At 44.8% G+C, this 18388-nt stretch overlaps 1 protein-coding gene across 2 annotated transcripts in view; it reads right to left on the reverse strand.

The window, feature by feature from the left end:
* The window catches only part of HCN4 (hyperpolarization activated cyclic nucleotide gated potassium channel 4), a 149751-nt gene that overhangs the window by 94114 nt on the left and 37249 nt on the right, over nt 1–18388 (reverse strand). The window contains exon 2 of one of the 2 annotated variants that reach the window (XM_068695220.1): nt 6315–7923. The exons of the other annotated variant lie outside the window; for it this stretch is intronic. Within the exon in view, the coding sequence (XP_068551321.1) occupies nt 6315–7018 (704 nt within the window). The 5' untranslated portion in view covers nt 7019–7923. The remainder of the gene's footprint in view (nt 1–6314; nt 7924–18388) is intronic. 2 annotated transcript variants of the gene reach the window in all.

Below are 18388 nucleotides of genomic sequence, written 5' to 3' on the forward strand. Positions count from 1 at the left end.
CTTGAGGCAGACGTGTGGGGAAAAGATTTTCTGTACGAGCTCATTTCTTGCACAATCTGAAAGGTTTGCAATAAAAGAGATAAGGAACTGCAGGATGAGATGTGATGGCTAAGGCAGATGAGTGCTGCCCTGGAGATTCTGTCTCTGCCAAAAAGTTCCTGCAGAGGTGTTAGGCAAATAGCTCGATCCAAAACAGGAAGTAGAATAATATTTGTAGGGGATGATTAAAGAGGACACTATGTTTTTGTTCACAGCTTTGTTTTGTGGAGTTTGTTTCTTGACAACCCCCTCCTCTTTTTTTTTTTTTTTTTTTTCTATAACAAACTAACAGCCATCAGAGGCTTGGGTGGGATCGGCATGCCTTTTTCTCAGACTGGCTGCTCACCGAGCAAGTCTAAGGAATGGTCCAAATCCGAATTGCACTGCTCATCTTAAAGCATCAGATACTCTTAAAACAGGAACCATTACTTCTGTGCCCTGGTCACAGCAATGTCCAGTTCCTTACTGCACACCCACAGAGGCTGAGCTCTGAACATAAGGCATGCTGTGTAGTGCTACACACTCTGCGAACGGGTCCTCAGGTTGACTACTCCAAAGTAATGCATGTTCTTGATCTCGCTGTCTGTGAGCCCCTGTTGCCTCACTACAGACTGGGGATGACAGTACTAGTTCCCTAGCCAAGGTGTCAGGAAGAGAAATGATCATTTATTGCTTTTACACTTGAATATTTCCTAAGTGTCAAAAAAAACCCTGTTTTTTCATACTAGGATCTGAATAAGATGAAATAAATATGCTATCTTACAATGAGAGATGGATAAAATGTTAAACAGCTTTTTGCAAAGGAACAGCCATCCCCGTGTGCACCGAATGAGGCCTGGGCTTCTGCGGAAGAGAGAATGTGGTCATTTATTGGCAGAGATTTGCACCAAGGGTCTGAATTAAGTTTGTGCAGGAAATCTTAATCATGCTATTGCCTTAAATCTCAATGTTTCCTTTAGTATTTATTTATATGATTTGATCTCATTTTCTGCACATGAACAAATATGAAAATACTATAATATTATATGATTATGATCTTAAAACATCTTATGGTGGTACACTGAGGTGTTTCATTTACTGAGACCTTCCTGTTTTCAAACGCTGCCTCTTATAGTACCTGAACGTGTCTCCTACAAATAACTATATCCACACATCAAGCCTCTAGCACAGGATTTTTTATCCTCTGCTTCACAACCAGAGCATGAAGCTTGGGGTGACTCGCCCAAGGACATGAGAAGCACGGCTACCACCAGCTTGGTCCCCTTCATGGTCAGGAAACCGCATTTCCTCTCCTGCAGCTTGATTCACAGTCCACTGAAGACAACAGAAGCCTAATCCATGTTACTCAGCAGGATTTGGATTATCCCTCATGTTATTCCTGCTTGGATTCCCTTGTTCAGCTCCAGCAAAACTGCCCTGGGAATTGGCAGGAAAGTTCTCTGCAGTAAAGACAGCAAGGTCTGACTTCAGGAACATCTCCCTTCCTCAGCTAGCAGTGCCCCCACATGATTTTAAGGCAACTGCCATCAGCACAAACAAGAAAAGACAAGCAAATATACGAGCTGCCCACCACCAAGCCCATGCCTGATTTGCACTTTTTGTTTGTTTCTAATGACTGGCACAGGTTCTGCTACTAATGCAGACGTTTCCCCCGCCTTTCCCTCCAAGCAGAGGTTTCAGTGAACCAGAATTGCAATTTGCAGTACATAAGGCTCACACAATGGCTAGCTTTCATTTTACTTTCATGTGAGCAGTGGGCAAGTCACAAGATCAGCATTTGCCATTGTGGGCAGCCTTTGAATGTGGAGAGGCATGAAGGCAGGCACAAGCAGCAGCGTTCTGGGCAGCAGGTAGAGAAAAGAGCATTATTGTCTGAGAGCGGGAAGAGCAACACCCACCTAAGTGAACCGCTAAAGCCAGGGAGCGTGCTGCACGCTTCACAAATTGTTTACCCTCTTAACAAATAGCGAAAAGGAAAAGCTTACAACTGAAAACAATCTCCACAGACAGAGCAGCACCCCGTGAGGCACTCTGGCAATCACTTCTGTTCAGGAGAGTGGAAAAGGGAAGCATGCATCCTTCCCATTTTTGCTCAATCCTGCCACTGCAATTGGGGTCAGTGTTTAGTAGTATAATTAATAAATCGCACTGATTCCCCGAGGGAAGTGTCTGACTGACACTGCTGAGAGGTCTGGACCAGCACGAAGGGGAGCAAATGATTTTGTTCTTCAGAAATTCCCCTACCTCACACATTACACCTCCACATCTATTTCTTTTGGTGCCACAGAAATCTCCCCAGCTCCTGAGCAGGTGTGGGGGTCTTGCAGAGGAAGCAAACAAACAAAAGGGTCTGTTTGAAGATAAGTATTCCAAGTAAGTGACAACAGTGGAAAGAAAAAATCCAAAATCTCAAGTTGGGACCGAGTGGAATATTTTCCATTGTTTTCAAGCAAGCAGCAGCTTCTTTTTCCTGTGAAGAAGTTAATAGATTACTGGGCAGTGAATAATGTGTAGTTCTATTTACATCCACTGTTTGGACTATTTTGGTCCTTCAGATAGCGTATCTGTTCTCAGGCCTTTCTAAAAGCAGCATGCTCCACTGTTTTGCAAGCAATTCTGGAGAGCAGCTCCAACCAATATGCTTCATTCAACTTCAGACTAGATAGATCATTGTTTGTCTGGAATTTTTTTTTATTAAACCAATTTTACTAGATCAATGCATCCTCTAAGCAATAAATTGCAATTCTATCTATCCACTGAAAAAGCTCTCAGAGCCTCAGATAAATCTTGATCTACACTTTGGCTCTGCACTGATGTGCAATCAGCCACAGATGCAAATAAACTCAAGTAACTAGCACTTAGATCTGAACCTCAGAAGAGGAGCTAGTACTCTTATTTTCATTAGAAATCACTAAGACACCTTTAAAGTGCTCCCAGAACTAGTCCATTGCATTAGTCATGAGTACTCAGGGGCACTGAGTCTGGTTTTTATAAAGGTCATTCAGTGTCTTTTCCCCTCACAATGGACTAAAAGCAGAAATCAACAGAGCCTTAATCTATATTAATTTGCTTTACTCTTTGAGGGTCATAGATTTGCCACTGGAATTAGCCATATTAGATGCTAAAATGATAATTTAATGAGACAATGATGAAAGCCTCTGTTCTATTCTAAAACCAGAATGCCTCTCACATAGCACAAAGGAAAGTTACTCCAAGAAGTCAGAGGAATTGCACAAATGTAATTTTACAGCAAAATCAAGCTCTGCTAATTAGGGTCAGAGCGTTCAATTCAAAAGTTCACATCTTGAGCTGTACGTAGCCAGGAGTCGTGAGGTCTGGAGCTCTACCAAAACACCTGGAGATGCACCTCGCTCTCAGAGGCATAGCTGGTTTCTCCAAAAAGACTGGAAAAAAAGATCCGGGGCTGAGTATTTATTAACTTGAAACTTGTACATCAAATGCTACTGTACAGCTTTGGTGACAATGCAAAGTGCCAGATAATGGAGACTCGTGCCTCTCACAGCATCCTAATGCTCCAGGATCTGCACCCATCTATAGCAAGGAGCAAGCACGCCTTGCACTGCGTAATTTGCAAAGCAGCAAACGGAGTCCTTTGGGCCAAGGATATAGCTCTTGAAAATATCTTGGTCATACCTGCTCTGTGGCGCAATCTACTGCATTTCGGAGGTCAAGAAATGTTACTCATATTCATATGAGTTGTTTCCGAGAGATGCTTTGGTAGCACTCAGAGCAGAAGGGAATACCTAATCCGAACAGCATCTGGGAAAGCTCCCACTCTTCTCCTTCACTGCAGCCATTGTTCACAGGTTATTTTTCATGATAGTCCACGCGTTTTCTCTAAGTAGCAGTCACATTGAAACAGATATGCTGCAAGTGACCTAGAAACACGGATGAACAAAGTTCCCCGGAAAATGCACATACTGACCATACAATAGTGCATCCAACTCCTCCCGGCCTCTTCAGATGTTTCTCTGCACAATCAATACCACTGCCCCATCTGATGCTGATCCATAATAGTAGGGAGGAAGCACATATTTGTGTGCTCGGCTTCTAGCATCAATTTAGAAGAAACACAAAACGGCAAGCTCTCAGCCTACCTGGAATCTGACACCAGGCAGACAATTTCTCACACCAGGGCACAGATATCCAACTCACTTTGCTTTCTCTACAGAAATGCAAAGCTACCTTGCAGAGGATTTTGTTCTTAACCTAACAAGTCATACATGGATACATTTGTAACTGCCTGCATGTGAACATTTGGGTGTTAGCACTGTGTATGATCAGCAGGCTTGGGAGAGTCTACTTTGCCTGCGTATTTCATTCCTTTGTGTAAGTCTAGGAGTGGCCCTATGGCCAAGTACCTCACAAATAAAAACTTGCCTGGTAATTTGCTATGCCATTTTAAGGAATAAGCACTGGTTCACTAGGAATATTCAACAAATTAACTCTTAGGACCATCTCACCTTGGGCAAGGCGGATACCTCAGCTACTGCCACAATCCTTCTACGGAAGTTTGCCAGTCTGGTTCAGTGCTGGAAACAGTCATAAAGACGTAAGGGCATAAATCCGTTATACAGATATATAAAAGATATACAAACTGAAGGCTACTTTAGGATAAATCCAAATATGATCCAGAGACTAAATCCAAAATTCCTCTAAGATGCAACACACAGAGAGCACTTTGCTAGAATAATCCAAGAAAGCACAGCAGTTAGTTTTTAACTCTAGGCTTGTGGCAAATATACAAAGATCTGTAGCCAAAAGAATGAAATTGGTTTGTTCTTTCTAAAGCTAAACCCTCTCACATTTCTCTGTGTTTGTGAGGTATTATTTGACCAGTCACAACAGTGAGGCAATTTTATACTTTTTCCAATCTGTGTTTGAATAAGATTGTACTTACAAGGACTGTGCATCACGACGTAGCTACTGGAAACCCTCATATGCTCGGTCAGCTCTATGCTTGGGACACTTGACTGCGCTGAATTTAAATGACAGTGCAGTCTTCCAATTCACATCGCCTTCTAATAATGTTTGTTAATCCAAGCAAGTATCCAGGAATCTGTTCAGTGCCAGTCCTGAATCTTCTAAGCTTGTTAAATCCCTAAAAGGTAGTGCCAAGAGGTTTCCGTCACTGGGCACCAAAATCCATCCTGCAACTCCTTCCTGCAATTATCTTGCTAACTATATTTTACTGAATAAGGCAACATTTCTTTTAGAGTCCAAGAATTCAATAAAATCACGTAATTTGATGGCTGTGTTTGAATAATGTGCTTCTACTGTGTGCTTTTAAATGTGAAATGTAAGCCAGTTGTAATTAAAGTTGAAGCAGTAACCCTTAGCCATTGATTGCACTAAGTAATTAATTATTGATTGCAGCACTTTACATACGTATTGCAGAGGACAATTCACCTGTGCAGTAGACAATACTTTACTCAGAAATGCCTAAACACAGCCCCCCCCCCAGCTATGTGATTGAAACTGTACAATAATTGGTTCTACTGTTTACAAGTTAATTTTTTTATTAACCTTCATGGCAATGTTGCTATCTGAGTGAAAGAAAGCCATTACTCTCCTAAAGACAACGTTAACTATTCTCTGCCCAAATTAGTCTTGCAAATAAGCATCTGCAGATGCAAAAGAGCAGATCTTTGTCTGTAAGACTCTGAAGGTCTTAAGTTCCTTCAGAATGAACGCTGCTATCATCCTCTGCACATACCAATTCCTGACAAGCGATGCTGCAGTAAGAAGCTGTACAGAGCAGCAACAGTGGCAGCATCATTCCCTAACTCTTGGGGAAGGAGAAGGGAGAGGACTTTGAGGTATTAAAATGGGAAACGAAACATTAAACTGGCAGACTGCAGGTTGTGAGCTGGAGATGCAGGAGTAGTTAAGCAGCAGACATTGTGCTTTTAGTCTGGAGTTGTGCATCAGGTGGGAACATTTTTCCCCATTTACACAGGACTATGGAGAGGCTTTCCCTTATAAAATGCTGAAGCAAGAGGCATCTGTTAGTTTAAAAACACAATTTAAAAATAATAGTAGCATGGGGACACTAAAATTAAGCTAAAATATAAACAAAACCTGCAGATTGTTTGACTGAAGCAGATCTTGGATGTGTCCTCCAGCTCTTCTGACTAGGAAATTAGCAAGGAAAGTTATCCCTGGGTGTGTGCTCTGTGCAGAAAGGTCTGAGCTGGACAGGGTAGGGGAAGGGGCAGGCCAGTTTTGAGCGGGCCAGGAAGGGGAGATTGTACCTGAAGTCACTGTAGGGATGGATGATCCAGAACCCGGCAGACTTAACCCTTTCCTGCTCCCTCTCCACGGCCTTCTGGCTGCCAAACATCCTCAAGGAGAATTTGTTGACCCCCGGCTGGAGCATGGCCCCGAACTGCCTCTGCATGAAACCGGCTTGGCCCAGCCTCTGCTCCTCATCTGGGGTGATCTGGTCGCACCCTCCACCTCCTTCCACTTTGATGGAGGTAGAGGAGCAAGCCCGGGGGGGCTGCTGCTGGGACTCCGGGGGGGATGCCGGTGGCGGGGGTGCTGGCAGTCCCTGCTCCGTCTCCCCACTGCCAGGGGGGCTCTTGTCCTCTCCGGGGGAGGCTGGCTCCCCTTCGCCGCCGATCAGCCTCTTCTCCTCGGCTGCATCGTGGAGGTGCCTGCTGGTCAGCGAGGACAGGCTCCCTTTGAAGCGGCGGCAGTCCCCGTTGGTGCTGGTCTTGGCGCCCTTGCTGCCTGCCTCTGTCTCCAGGAGGCCGGGGTCTCCCCCTCTGCTGGGGTCTCCCCCGAGTGCCCGGGTGCTCCCAGCAGAGGGCGAAGGCAGTGGCTTGAGCCTGATGCTTTTCCTCCGGGTGTCCTTGTCGCTGTCTTCCTCCTCATCCATGATCGACGCCTTGGGTCCTATCTGCTGGGGCAGGCTGTAGAGCCTCTTGCGCATGGAGGGGGGCAGCTTGTCCATGGCCGCTGCTGCTGCTGCTGCTGCTGCTCAGTGAGGGGGAGAGACCCCCCGGCTGTGCCGAAGGAGGGGAACCGTCACTGCCCCCAAGCCCCTGCCCCCAGCTCAAGAGGCAGGAGGGACCAGAGGCTGGCGTGTCATCTCCTTACCAGACTGTGGCATCCACAGGCTCCGCATCAACGCATGGGCTCTGCATCCAGAACGGAAGGAAAAAAAAAAGAGGGAAGGCAAAAAAGCCCCCCCCTCTCCTCCCCTGTCCCGATTTGGCTACTTGCTGCTTGCCTCCCCTTGGTGAGTGTTACTGCAATCCCTGTCTGCTCAGATCCAGAGCACTGGGCAAGAAGTCTAGAGGAGAGCCACACACTTCTGGCTGGAAGGCGAGGGAGGGCGGCAGCAGCAGCAGCAGCCGCCTTGCCATATTGGCTTCGAGATGCAAATGTGCAGTGTCTCCCGGCGGGCAGACATCATCCGAAAAGCGAAGTGCAAGCCTGGGTGCCTCAAACTCCTCAACCTGCCGGCCAATAACACAATGAACTGCAACCTGCAGCAGCCACTGCTTGCTTACATCACTGTCATCACTTATTCCTCATGCAGCCCCGGCTCCTGGGAATATTCATGAAGCGATCCCATTCTATTGGGTTGCCATAGGAGCGACTACTGCACACAGGCTCTGCCTACCTGAGCCAGCACCCGGGCTTCTTAAAAGGGCAACGTCTGGCTGCCAAGGGTGTGTGTGGCAGGAGGCACGCCGCAACGCTGCTGCTGCTGCTGCTGGGCTGCAACATCCACGGCGCCTGGGCACTGCGGGGCTCTTGCCGCTCACCAGGAGTCAGCCGCGGCTCGGCTGCAGCTGAGGGAGCACCCGGCTTAATGCCATCCTTGGTTTAGCAGCAAAACCTACCGGGCAGCTGTGAATTTAAAAATAGCAGCATCATAAAAATAATAGGAGCAAGAAGATTCCTTTTTCTCTTAGATGCTGGTGATCCTTGTCTCCTTCTGGAGTTGCGGCTGCTTGGCTGCAGGTTTTCTGGTGAAGACACGGGTGGGGGGGAGGAGGAGGGTGGGTGGGATGGGGCAAATCCAAATCTAAAGGAGGAAATATCGGTTCACCTTGAAAATCTCACTTGCATGCAAAGCAGGGGCTTGGGGAGTGCCTGTCTGTTCTGGCACAAGTTTGCCTGCTGGGAACCCCTTTGTGTTTTTTAGAAGAAAGGTTTGGAAGGTTCTTTTCCTTTGCTGCCTTGCTTCCCGTTAGACATGCCAAATGCTACTATTTCTCCCTGAGGGGTTAGATCCATAGAAGTCATTCAAAAAACGGGAGGCTGCATCTTGGAGAGCTCCCCTACCGGAACGAGGGAGGCTGGACCAGGATGGCGAAGGCGCGTGTGGGATGCGTGGGCTCTCCCTGCGCTGCGGGGAAGCCCACTCCGCTGGGCACCTGAGTCAGCGCTTTCTGCAGAAGGACAGCTCGGGGTGGGAATCTTCCTTCCTCTCACTGCTGGCCATGAGGCACCACCTCATGTAACACAGAGGCCAAAGCCATAGAAAAAAGCTTAAATCAGGCTTTTCTCTACCTTTTTTTTTTTTTTTTTTTTTTTTGGTCCCGAGAAAAGGAAGAAAAAGTGGCAATCAGCCCTGCCCTGCCCTGCCCTGCCCTGGGAATGGCTGTTTATTCCACTATGCTTATGAAGCTCTTAGACTGATAAACCAGTTCCAATTATTTTCTAATGTAAAGCCTTTGAAACCAGGGGAGTTAAATTAAGAATCCGTTTAGCCATGTAAGAGGCTGTTTGCAGATATTTTTGCACAGACTCAGGATCTGTGGCTTTCTAGAATGTTTGTTGTTTTATATAGTTAAAATCATTCCTCCCAGAAAAAAGAAACCATGTGAACCCTGCAGACTGGCAGGGAGGCTAAATGCAGGCAGCCAATGCCCACTGCAAGCAGTGAGGAAACCCTCACCGGTTCCCTGAGAATCGCTGTGCTTCTGCTTTCATAAGCAAATGTTCACCTTTCCCCCCCGAGGAGTCACTTGTCACCGGCCTAAGATAACTCTGCCATTTAAAGCAGCAGGATGGTACTTAAGTTCTTACTTTAAGGAAATGCAGCCACCAGCAGTGACTTCACCATGCACACAGACAGCACATGCTTCTTCATCTTTGTTTGCCTGCTCTCCAATCCTTTCTCCAAAGCATTCACCTGCTCCTTTTGTCCTCCCACCTCCTGGCACAACCTGGACGAGCTGTGACTCATTTGAAATACTCTACAGAGAAGCTACCTGGCACTAATATTATTTAGTTTTATTCTTTTCATCCCAACTTCTGGTAGAACAAGCTTTTTCTAGGGAAATAAATCTCGATTTTCAAACAATCCTGTAGATTAGATAATGTGAACAAAGCCAGTGATAGCAGTAAAGGTCTTTTTCCTCTACTTTTTTCCTTCTCTAGGCACCAAGGGATGCTGAGGTGTAAGCACTTCTGTGCCTAAGCTGCAATCAACTGCCTTCCAAAAGGAGCTGTTTTGATTAATGAGGTGCATAACATCTGAAACTGATGCAGCTTCTTAAACACAGTCCCTAATGTTCCCAGAGAATGACAGAGCAATAAAGGACGTGCTCAAGGAATCAAGCTGTTCGCCTTCCTTCAGCTATAGGTATTCTAGCAGGCTCGGAAAATACCCACCCTCTTTTTTTCCTGGTCTTTCTGGGATTATTCTCTGAATGCTGCCTTATTTGATGACACAAATAAGATTCTCTTACAGCCTTGAAAAGGGGGAGAGAACACAACAGAGCATCCAGGCAGCAGAATGCTCCTTTATCACTTCTGTAGCTAAGAAAGGAAATTATCAGGTGCAAAGACTGAGTCAGGCTGCCTGGCACACTGCTGCACAATGACAGAAGCATGCAGATGTCCCCGTGCTTAGACCTCTGGCTCTCACTGCCCCGGTCACCAGCGTCCAGCCCGTACACAAGGCATATAATTCCTCAGTTACAGAGGAGGTTTTTAAATTATTGGTTTGGGACCACATTTGTTATCTTTACAACTGTTTGCAAAGCATTAAGCTTCTCTTTAGCATCACACCTGCTTTGAAGCAATTTCTTGAGCACGTCACTTTAATATCTTAGCCCCCTTCTGAAAAAAATGCTTAACCTGAAAGGAGAATGTAAGTGCTGCATCGAATCTAGGCCTTGTCGAGCACATAGCCCAAAATGCTAAAAACCAGAATGTGAATTCCTGCATAGCTCTGTCTGCAAGTGTGGGTTCCTAAACACTTCTAAACCTTGGCTCCAGGATTCACAGGTACCAAACTCAGAGGAAGTTTCAAAGTCCTTAAAATGTAATGACAATTTGGTATCCAAAAAACTTCAAAGTAATGGTATTTTATTTGAGAGCCTTCCAAGAATTAAGTGCAGGAGGCTGGAAATTATCCTTGTCCAATGGTATGAAGCTACCATCAAGGACATTATTTACTACTGGCATTATGGCAGTGCTTTCCATGTTAGCAATGGGCCTTTGTAGGCACATTTTAGAACATTACAGAAAAGCTGAGACTGTTGCTGGGTTAAGCCTTGCCTATCATAGGCTGCACAGAATATTCAAAGGGGGTATAGAGAACGCACATACCAGAAAAAAGGAAAGCTCTTTTTGAGGAAAATTATCTTTTTTTTAACAATATTTATCAGATACTGCTCTAAGAGCTGGCAAAGATACAAAGGGAGCTGATTTAGTAGGGAGAATGCAGGTGAAGCAGCCAAAGATTGGCTTGTTTCTTAGGGGATTTTGTCAACTTTATGTACATATATATGTGATGCTACTTTAATAAAAATACAGTGCTGCAATGCAAATGTGAAAAATCAGGTTCCTACTGAGCTCAGGATTATACAAGAACAGACCGCGAGCCATAAAAACTGGTATCCTCTTGCTCAGAGTACAGGAAGCAGCAGTGCAAGCTTTCTGCATGCTGGTCTGGTAGGACTAGCTCTGCTTGGGTGAGAGTTTCAGGCATCACCCTTGAACCCTTGGCTTCTCAGATAATAAAAGAGTTAATTAACATGTGGTATAGATTGGAGGAACTGGAGCAAGTCCCTTCAAGGCTGCATGTTGTTCCTAGCAGGCAGCTTCTAACTCATAATTGGCATTTGAAAATCCATGAAATATTAAACACTACAAAACACAGAAATTCTATCTCAGAGTTTTAGTGGCAGAGCCACTCACTGCGCCTGCAGCTTGCTTTTGTGACCTTCATACCTAGAAAATAACAAAAAATATTCACCATAAATACATAAATCCTATATCCCCCTCACCCCTGCCAGTTACACGAGCATGCTGTCACACTTGGGCTTGTTGATATTCAGCCTCTGCTTTCTTACTGCTCTGTCAATAGGAACTGGGAAGTGGGGGACTGAGCAGCTGGAGCATATCTTGAAACCTATTTATTGCACAAAGAAGGCACCTGAGCATCTGGTCAGGTTAAAGAAAGTGCTGAGCAATGGCAAGTGAGATACATGCCAGGATGCTGGGCTCTGAGGAGAGGGAAGAGTTCCACTGCACTGGAAGTCAGGATGGGAGCAGAAAGTCCTCTTGTGCCGCACAAGAACTAGGTTGCATTGGGAGAAAGAACAGTTCCATGTCCATCAGTGGAAACAGATCTCTAACAACAATGGACTGTGGAACCAGCACAGAGAGGCAGCAGCAGCAGTAGCAGAGGCACAAAAGAAAAGCTTGTGTCAGAAGTAATTGGAAAGCTATTTTCTGTCCAGCTTCCATTGATGAATAAACCTGGAGTAATCCCACCCTCTTCATCCTTATAACCACAGCAAAATAGGAGCACTCGTCTGGGATGTGTATTTCCAGGGGGTTGTTGGCAATGTGCTCGTAACTAGCAAACAGCTTTGCCACTGCAAAAAAGGAAATGTTATCCAAAAAATCAGTCATGCTGCTATCTGTGAAAATAAGTCACAGACTATGCAAAAAAAATAAACCCTCAGGATTTTCAGGCTGTTTAGAACTTCTGTAAAGGTTGATAATCCTCCCTGAAAGAAGTAGCTAAAAATCACAGCTACAAACAGATTGATTAGCAAGAGCATCTTGCCACCCGACCTGTAATACTCCCCAAGCAGAAAACTTAGGGACAAGTAACCAGGTGTGAAGCCACGAGGAAGAGAAATTACATAGGCTCTGGGAAGCTGCTGAGGTCAGAGTAACTGTATGATTTTGTCACGGTTACTTAATTTATGGAGTATTTGCATTGTGGTCTAAACCCTATAAATGAGTTTTGCAATGTTCACACTGAAATGCTCATACTAAGCTTGTATCTTGGACTTCAATAACATTTGCTTTCCAAATGTATATTCCATCAAATACCTGTTAAAATACTGAGAACCAGCTTATTTTTCTACCCTTATCTGGAATTATTGAGAAGAAGGTTGAAACAGCATGGGGAGGTTTGCTCAGACTGGATCCATTCAGTGACCATCAAACGACGCTTTCTCAAAATAGCACCTTTCACCAGCGTTTAATGAGCCGTAGCTTCACAAAGAATAATGGATCCCTCTTCATGAGCCTCTCCCCGCCGATGCATCTTCTGTCAACATGAAATGTACTATTTTTGATTATCACACAGGGTTGGATTTGATGGCAAATGTGCTACTGCCTCCAATAACAGTAATGGCAGCACCCAACTTCAGGCCAGACTTTTTAACACTTCTTCCTCAGTGAGTGCCTCAAACCAGCTCAACATCACGTTGTTGATGCAACTGCAAACCAGTTTCACACCTGTATCACCTGTTGGATGCACACACTGCTCTCCCTCATTGTTTTTGTGAACCTACCTTAATGATGCCTCCCTGCGGCAAATTGCTGAAGACAGGCAGAGAATTTAAAAATTTTTAAAAAGAGACTGTCTGCTAATTAGAAATAAATTGTTCTGTAAGCAGAATGGTTATGAAAGAAATGTCCCATAGATTCATGTGTTGTGACTGCAGTCTCCCATGCCTAAGGTGCAGGATTTAGCCCAAACTTTTCCTCCGTGATTGAGGAAATGTAATTTATTGAGGCTGGCGTGCAGGTTGCAGCAGAAGGCCCCCTGAGCCCTCACAGGTCCCATCCAAGCACCATTATCGTGTAATTTTATGACCCTATCTACTTCTACAGATACATGGGAAGATACCCACTCAGAGACAAAAATCCCTCCGCTAACGTGTTTTACATCATTAACATGTTGAAATACTACTAGGAGGGAACTGACAGACTGATGGATATAAGTCATAACTGTATAAGCTTCATTTCCTTAGGTGGACAGCTAAAAGCCATTAATTTCACAATTTTGGGGAACAAAGCTGAACATTTTAATGCTTATTCATGATTTCTGAACTCCTAAAGACAGCAAAATTACAAAGACAAGCTTTGCCAGCATATCTAAGCAATATGGCAGCAGAAAAGCTTCAAGTAGAGGATCCCACCTTGTCACCACCCCTGCCGTAGATACCCCTCCTCAGGCTGCTGCCCCCCAAGGGCCCGTTTTAGGTGGTTACCCCTCCCACTCAGTAACTTTACAGGAATAGAATGTCACTGCCAATAAAAACAAGGGCAAATGGAATGGAGATACAGCATTTCTGCCTGCGATTCATTCCTTCCTGGCATGAGTACATCCTCTACAAACAAGCAACCAGGTCAGGCCAGCCTGAGTCCTCAAGACGTTCCCATTATCTTGCAAGAGAAAAGAGCGATTTGGGCCACCACCACGTCTGTTGCTCAGCAGCGGTGTCTGCAACTGCCTGCAATGCTGAGTGCCCCGGTGAGCCAGTAGATAAACAGAGGAGAGGGAAGAGGCATCAGCTGGTACAGCTGCACTTAATTCTGTGAGATTAAAATAAAGGCCTCCTCTCTCTGGGCTCTGCTTTTAGAAACCAGCCCTTCAGTGATACTGCACGTAACCCACTCAATACCAGAAAGATCTCATGGTTATCCTGAAGCTTGAGATTATTTCCTGAGTTTGCACACGCCTGCGCCTACACGGGCACATTTGTTTGTGCTAGTCAAGCTTTTACCTCAATTTTGGATCAAAAAAAGCACGCCAAGTCCATTTGCGCCCCTTTCTGTCATTTGTTACTTTTGTTTAATTTTAAGCGTTACTGAAGCATCTAGAAAATTCTGTTGATCTCAGAGCCACAGCAGAGGAAGGTAGCCCAGTCCCAGTCTAAACAGAAGAACAGAACACAGCAGCAGAGTAAACAATCTCGTGCTCTCCAAATGCCAGTTCAGTGCTGTGCATTTCCTTTTTGCTGTTTCTGTTTTAGAGAGGGCTTTGCTGAGAGGAGCTAGAGCAGGGAAAAAAAGCAGATGGAGAAGGGTGGATCTAAAGGAAGAGAAGAAACTATGAACAGGGAAAGAGGGCAGGGTAAGAGCTGCCTGCATTGTATTTGCTTTTCTGTGTGTTCAAGTTGTGCTGCAACGCTATCGTTACGGAGGGTCTGAACTTCCATTCCAAGCTTCTTCATGGTTGTTCTTGTTGTCAACCAACTAAGCTGACATTCTGAAGACCTTACGTTTACACACTGGTTTTGAGAACAAGAAGGCTGTATGTGTAGAAGAAGAAGAAAAAAATACTTTTCCTGTTCCAAATGGTATTTCAGGAACCAGTGTACTATTGTAGAAGTAAGAGCTAGAGGAATTTCACAGAGAAGGAGGTATGAGGAATGATCAAAGGTTAGGCACAGAAAATTTGGCTCTAAATATTCAATCATGGATACCCTGGCTCAAAGAATGAGGAGAAAGGGGAGCATTCTGTGATAAGTCCTGAAACGAACAACAAAGAAAAAGGAGTTCTGGCTAAACACACAGACTGACACTTGTCAACAGCAAGGGAGTAAGAAATAGCTCAGAGAGCTATTGGGTGAACTTTGGGTGAGCTATCCCCATTTACATCTGAAAACCACACCTCCTGGTCAGAAATAGCCCCTTCCCCACCTTAAGCCCACTCCTCATGGAGCACGCGCAGTGAATTAAAGTGTCACAGGGCCGTTAAGCTGTGGCAAGACAGGGAATCACCAATTAGAAGTTGTCATGCTCATTTAACCACTAATTTTAGGAGGTTTGTGTATAATCAATGCGTATAAAGATGTATTTGTGGCATCAAAAGGTGTGCTAGCTTTGTGGAGCTACCACCTAGCACCCATCTTGCTGCAGATACAAAATAAACAAGTATCTGAACTCGATGAGCTGCTTGGCTCATTGTGCATTGGGTAGAGAACCCAGTTTTGGGATGACGCCACCCAAGCGGCTAATAACGAGATCTGAGCTTCCTAATAGAAAGAAACCAAAGTGCTGTACACCTGACAGAGATGAAATACCCAGGAAATCCAGAAGGGTCATTGAGGATTTTGCTCTCTGTGACTCTCCTTCCCTGGGTGCTTGTTGCCAGCGACACCTATACAGGCTCTATGCTCTTGTGCTAATTAACATCCATCACACAGGCATATCCCGTATTCTCAGGCACACAGAACTAATGAAGCTTTTAGTTTCCACAGTGCCCCACAGGCCAGCCCCGCTGAAGCAATGTCAAAGGCTCGGATACTGCTGGAGCTGAGCTGCAGGGCTGTGTTTGGCGCTGTTCAGGCAGAGTTCTAGCAGTCTGCCCAGGAATCCCCATTGATTAATTTCCATGGCCGGTGCTTTCATTTGTTTTCAACACTTGGTTGACCTTTGTGTAAGAGTTTAAACAAAGCTCTGTAGACACCTGAGGCCATTGCCTTGATAGCATCAGTTCATCATTGTATAAATTTGTCTCAGAGGATGGTAGCCTTGTGTTTGTGTGTGTGTTTTTGTGAGGGGGAGGCATCCCGCTCACCTGGCTCTTTCTCTGAATGCTGAAGCTTTTTTCAGCGAAATCAATGAGAAAACTTCACGCTGCATCTAACATTACTTCTCTGCACTGTCTGATGCAAGGGCATGGCACACAGAGCAGTTCTAGACGCTGCTTCCTGGTCTCTCTCTACTTTTTGGGCAACGCCTTTTCCCTTGCGATTTGTAAAAATACTCCTGGGAACAGGGACCAGAAGTCAGGCCTTCCTGTTTCTCCCCATAGCCATTACCTGACAGAATCAGATTCCCCTCTGTTCTCCCCTACCCACTGTTGGAATCTTAAATCTTCTTCTGCTCAGTAGAACAACTTGACAAAGACACGTCCCATGGGATAGTGGGGTAACAGGAAAGTGGTGTTTGCTTCACTGGCTGCCGTTTTGGGTAAAAGAGTGAAGTGTTCTATCTTTTTGTATATTAAAAATAAAAAGCTTAAAACTCTGACAGAATTCTAGAAGATGTGAAGGTGTACGCAGCCCTGCAGCACCTGAACAACGATGAGATGAGTGTTCCCCCATGGCTAGGTCGCTCCCTGCTCAGCAGCAGCCCTGCGGAGCCACCAGCACATGGGGCTGCAAAGTTCGGGGTTGCCCCAGGCTTGGACAGGCCCCCAGGAGTTGCAGGCTGCAATACACAACCTTTAAGCACCTATAACCCATCACTGAGACTGGCATTAAAAAACTACCTGCAGTCACATAGGGAATCTGTCTGCTTCCCAGGTTATATGTGCTCCTACTGTGTCCAGCCCAAAGTTACTAGCAAAACATATCCATTTCTGCTTGCTGCTTCTGTTCACTACTGCGGCAAAGAAAACTGCATGTGTATAGATATAAAGTAGCTTAGTAAAGCAGACCCAGACACCACAATCATTTTCTCCTCCTACTCCTACAGAAGGATGTCAGATTAAATAGCTTTCTGAAGCTGGAGACATCTCAGTGCATACTTTACCCCAGAGGAAGCATTTCAGGTTAAAGAACAAAAACAACAAATACCACTTCCCCCTTTTTAAGCAACTTCATGTCATAGTGGGCGCTTGACAAGTTGCTGTTCAAAGTCTGCTGAAGGAAAAATTGTATATATTATTAGTCACTTCTCTGCTTGTTAATTCTTTGTTTTTTACCGTTCTGCAAAGCCCTTCACAAATCCCTGTTTCAGTGGAGCAACAGACTTCCACTTCCTTGGATTTGCAGGTTTCACTTAACAGGATTAGGTGACAGGATTTATTTAGAAATGTGTGGCTATAAAAATACTCATTTTTTTTCCCTGTTCATGAGTAATGGAGGGAAAGCTTGCGATTTTCTTGTCGCTTTTTTAAAGTCAAACATCTCAGCAGGGGAAAAGGTTCAGATCAGGTGTTTGCCACCCACACTTTTCAGTACTAGAGAATGCTTAACTTTTTCTAGCAGGGAGAAGACTGGAGTGGAATAAATAGAGAAGACTGAGTCTTGCTGTGAGACCTAAAGAATACGAGATTCAAAAGGACTTGATCTTACCATCAAGCCTAGGGCTGACACAGAACTTGTTAAAACATCTTCCTGTGACTTTGAGTAGTCTGAAGACTTCTCCAGCTTTTCACAAGAGGCAGATTTATTAGTCTAAACTAGCCGTAACGTGTAGCCCTCAAGCACACACTCCCTGCTTTACAAAAGGTGCTATCAGCGCTGCTCTGATGACTCTGCCCTTCCCTATTTCTTAGAAAGCTCTAAGAAGTGCAGAACACTCTCATAAGGTGGTAAAATTGCACTTCGGGCTGCCTTTGCTGCCTGTGGTAGAGGATGTTGGTGCCAGATCAAGCCTAAAGATCCTGCTCAGTGGAGAAGAACAGGAAAACAGGAAAGATCCTAGGAGCTTAGTCTTTTTTAGTTAAGCAAAAGGAAGATGTAATTATTTGATAATAATCTGTAAGTACCCATATGGGCAGGAAGAGACCAAAACACAGAGGAAATCCTCACACCATTAGATGTGGCTACAAAAGAAATGCTGCCTGGAATTTGAAGCTACACACAGGCCAGAATAAAAGCTAATCACTTGTCATATTGAGGGCAACCAACCTGTAGATTCTTATTATGAAGTTTTTCACCAATTCTGCATCACAGATCCACTGATTCTCTGCCACAACAGTGTCCCTACCCATGGCAGGGGGGTTGGAATTAGATGATCTTTAAGGTCCCTTCCAACCCAAACCATTCTATGATTCTATCATAGGAAATTTTTGTTTGTTTGTTTTTAAGGTGTGTTTTAGCTCACCTTTAAACCAGCTACTAGACTTGAATCTGGAATAATTTGGGTTAGTCTTAAATCACACCACATAGGAAGCTAGAGTAAACATTAATTTTGTTCTTTACTACACTAAAATCTGGAAAACTAGAAAAGCAGATGACCAGTAACAGTGGCTGGAATGTTCATACCTTTTTCTGGGTCATTTGTGAAAATGCTGAACTGCCTACATCCCAGTACAAATCCCTACAGAACTCGCTTGGCACTCTGCTATTGTGAGGCTCAATCATTTATTTCT

This window comes from Anas acuta, chromosome 12 (assembly GCF_963932015.1).
Source record: "Anas acuta chromosome 12, bAnaAcu1.1, whole genome shotgun sequence".
NCBI lineage: Eukaryota > Metazoa > Chordata > Aves > Anseriformes > Anatidae > Anas > Anas acuta.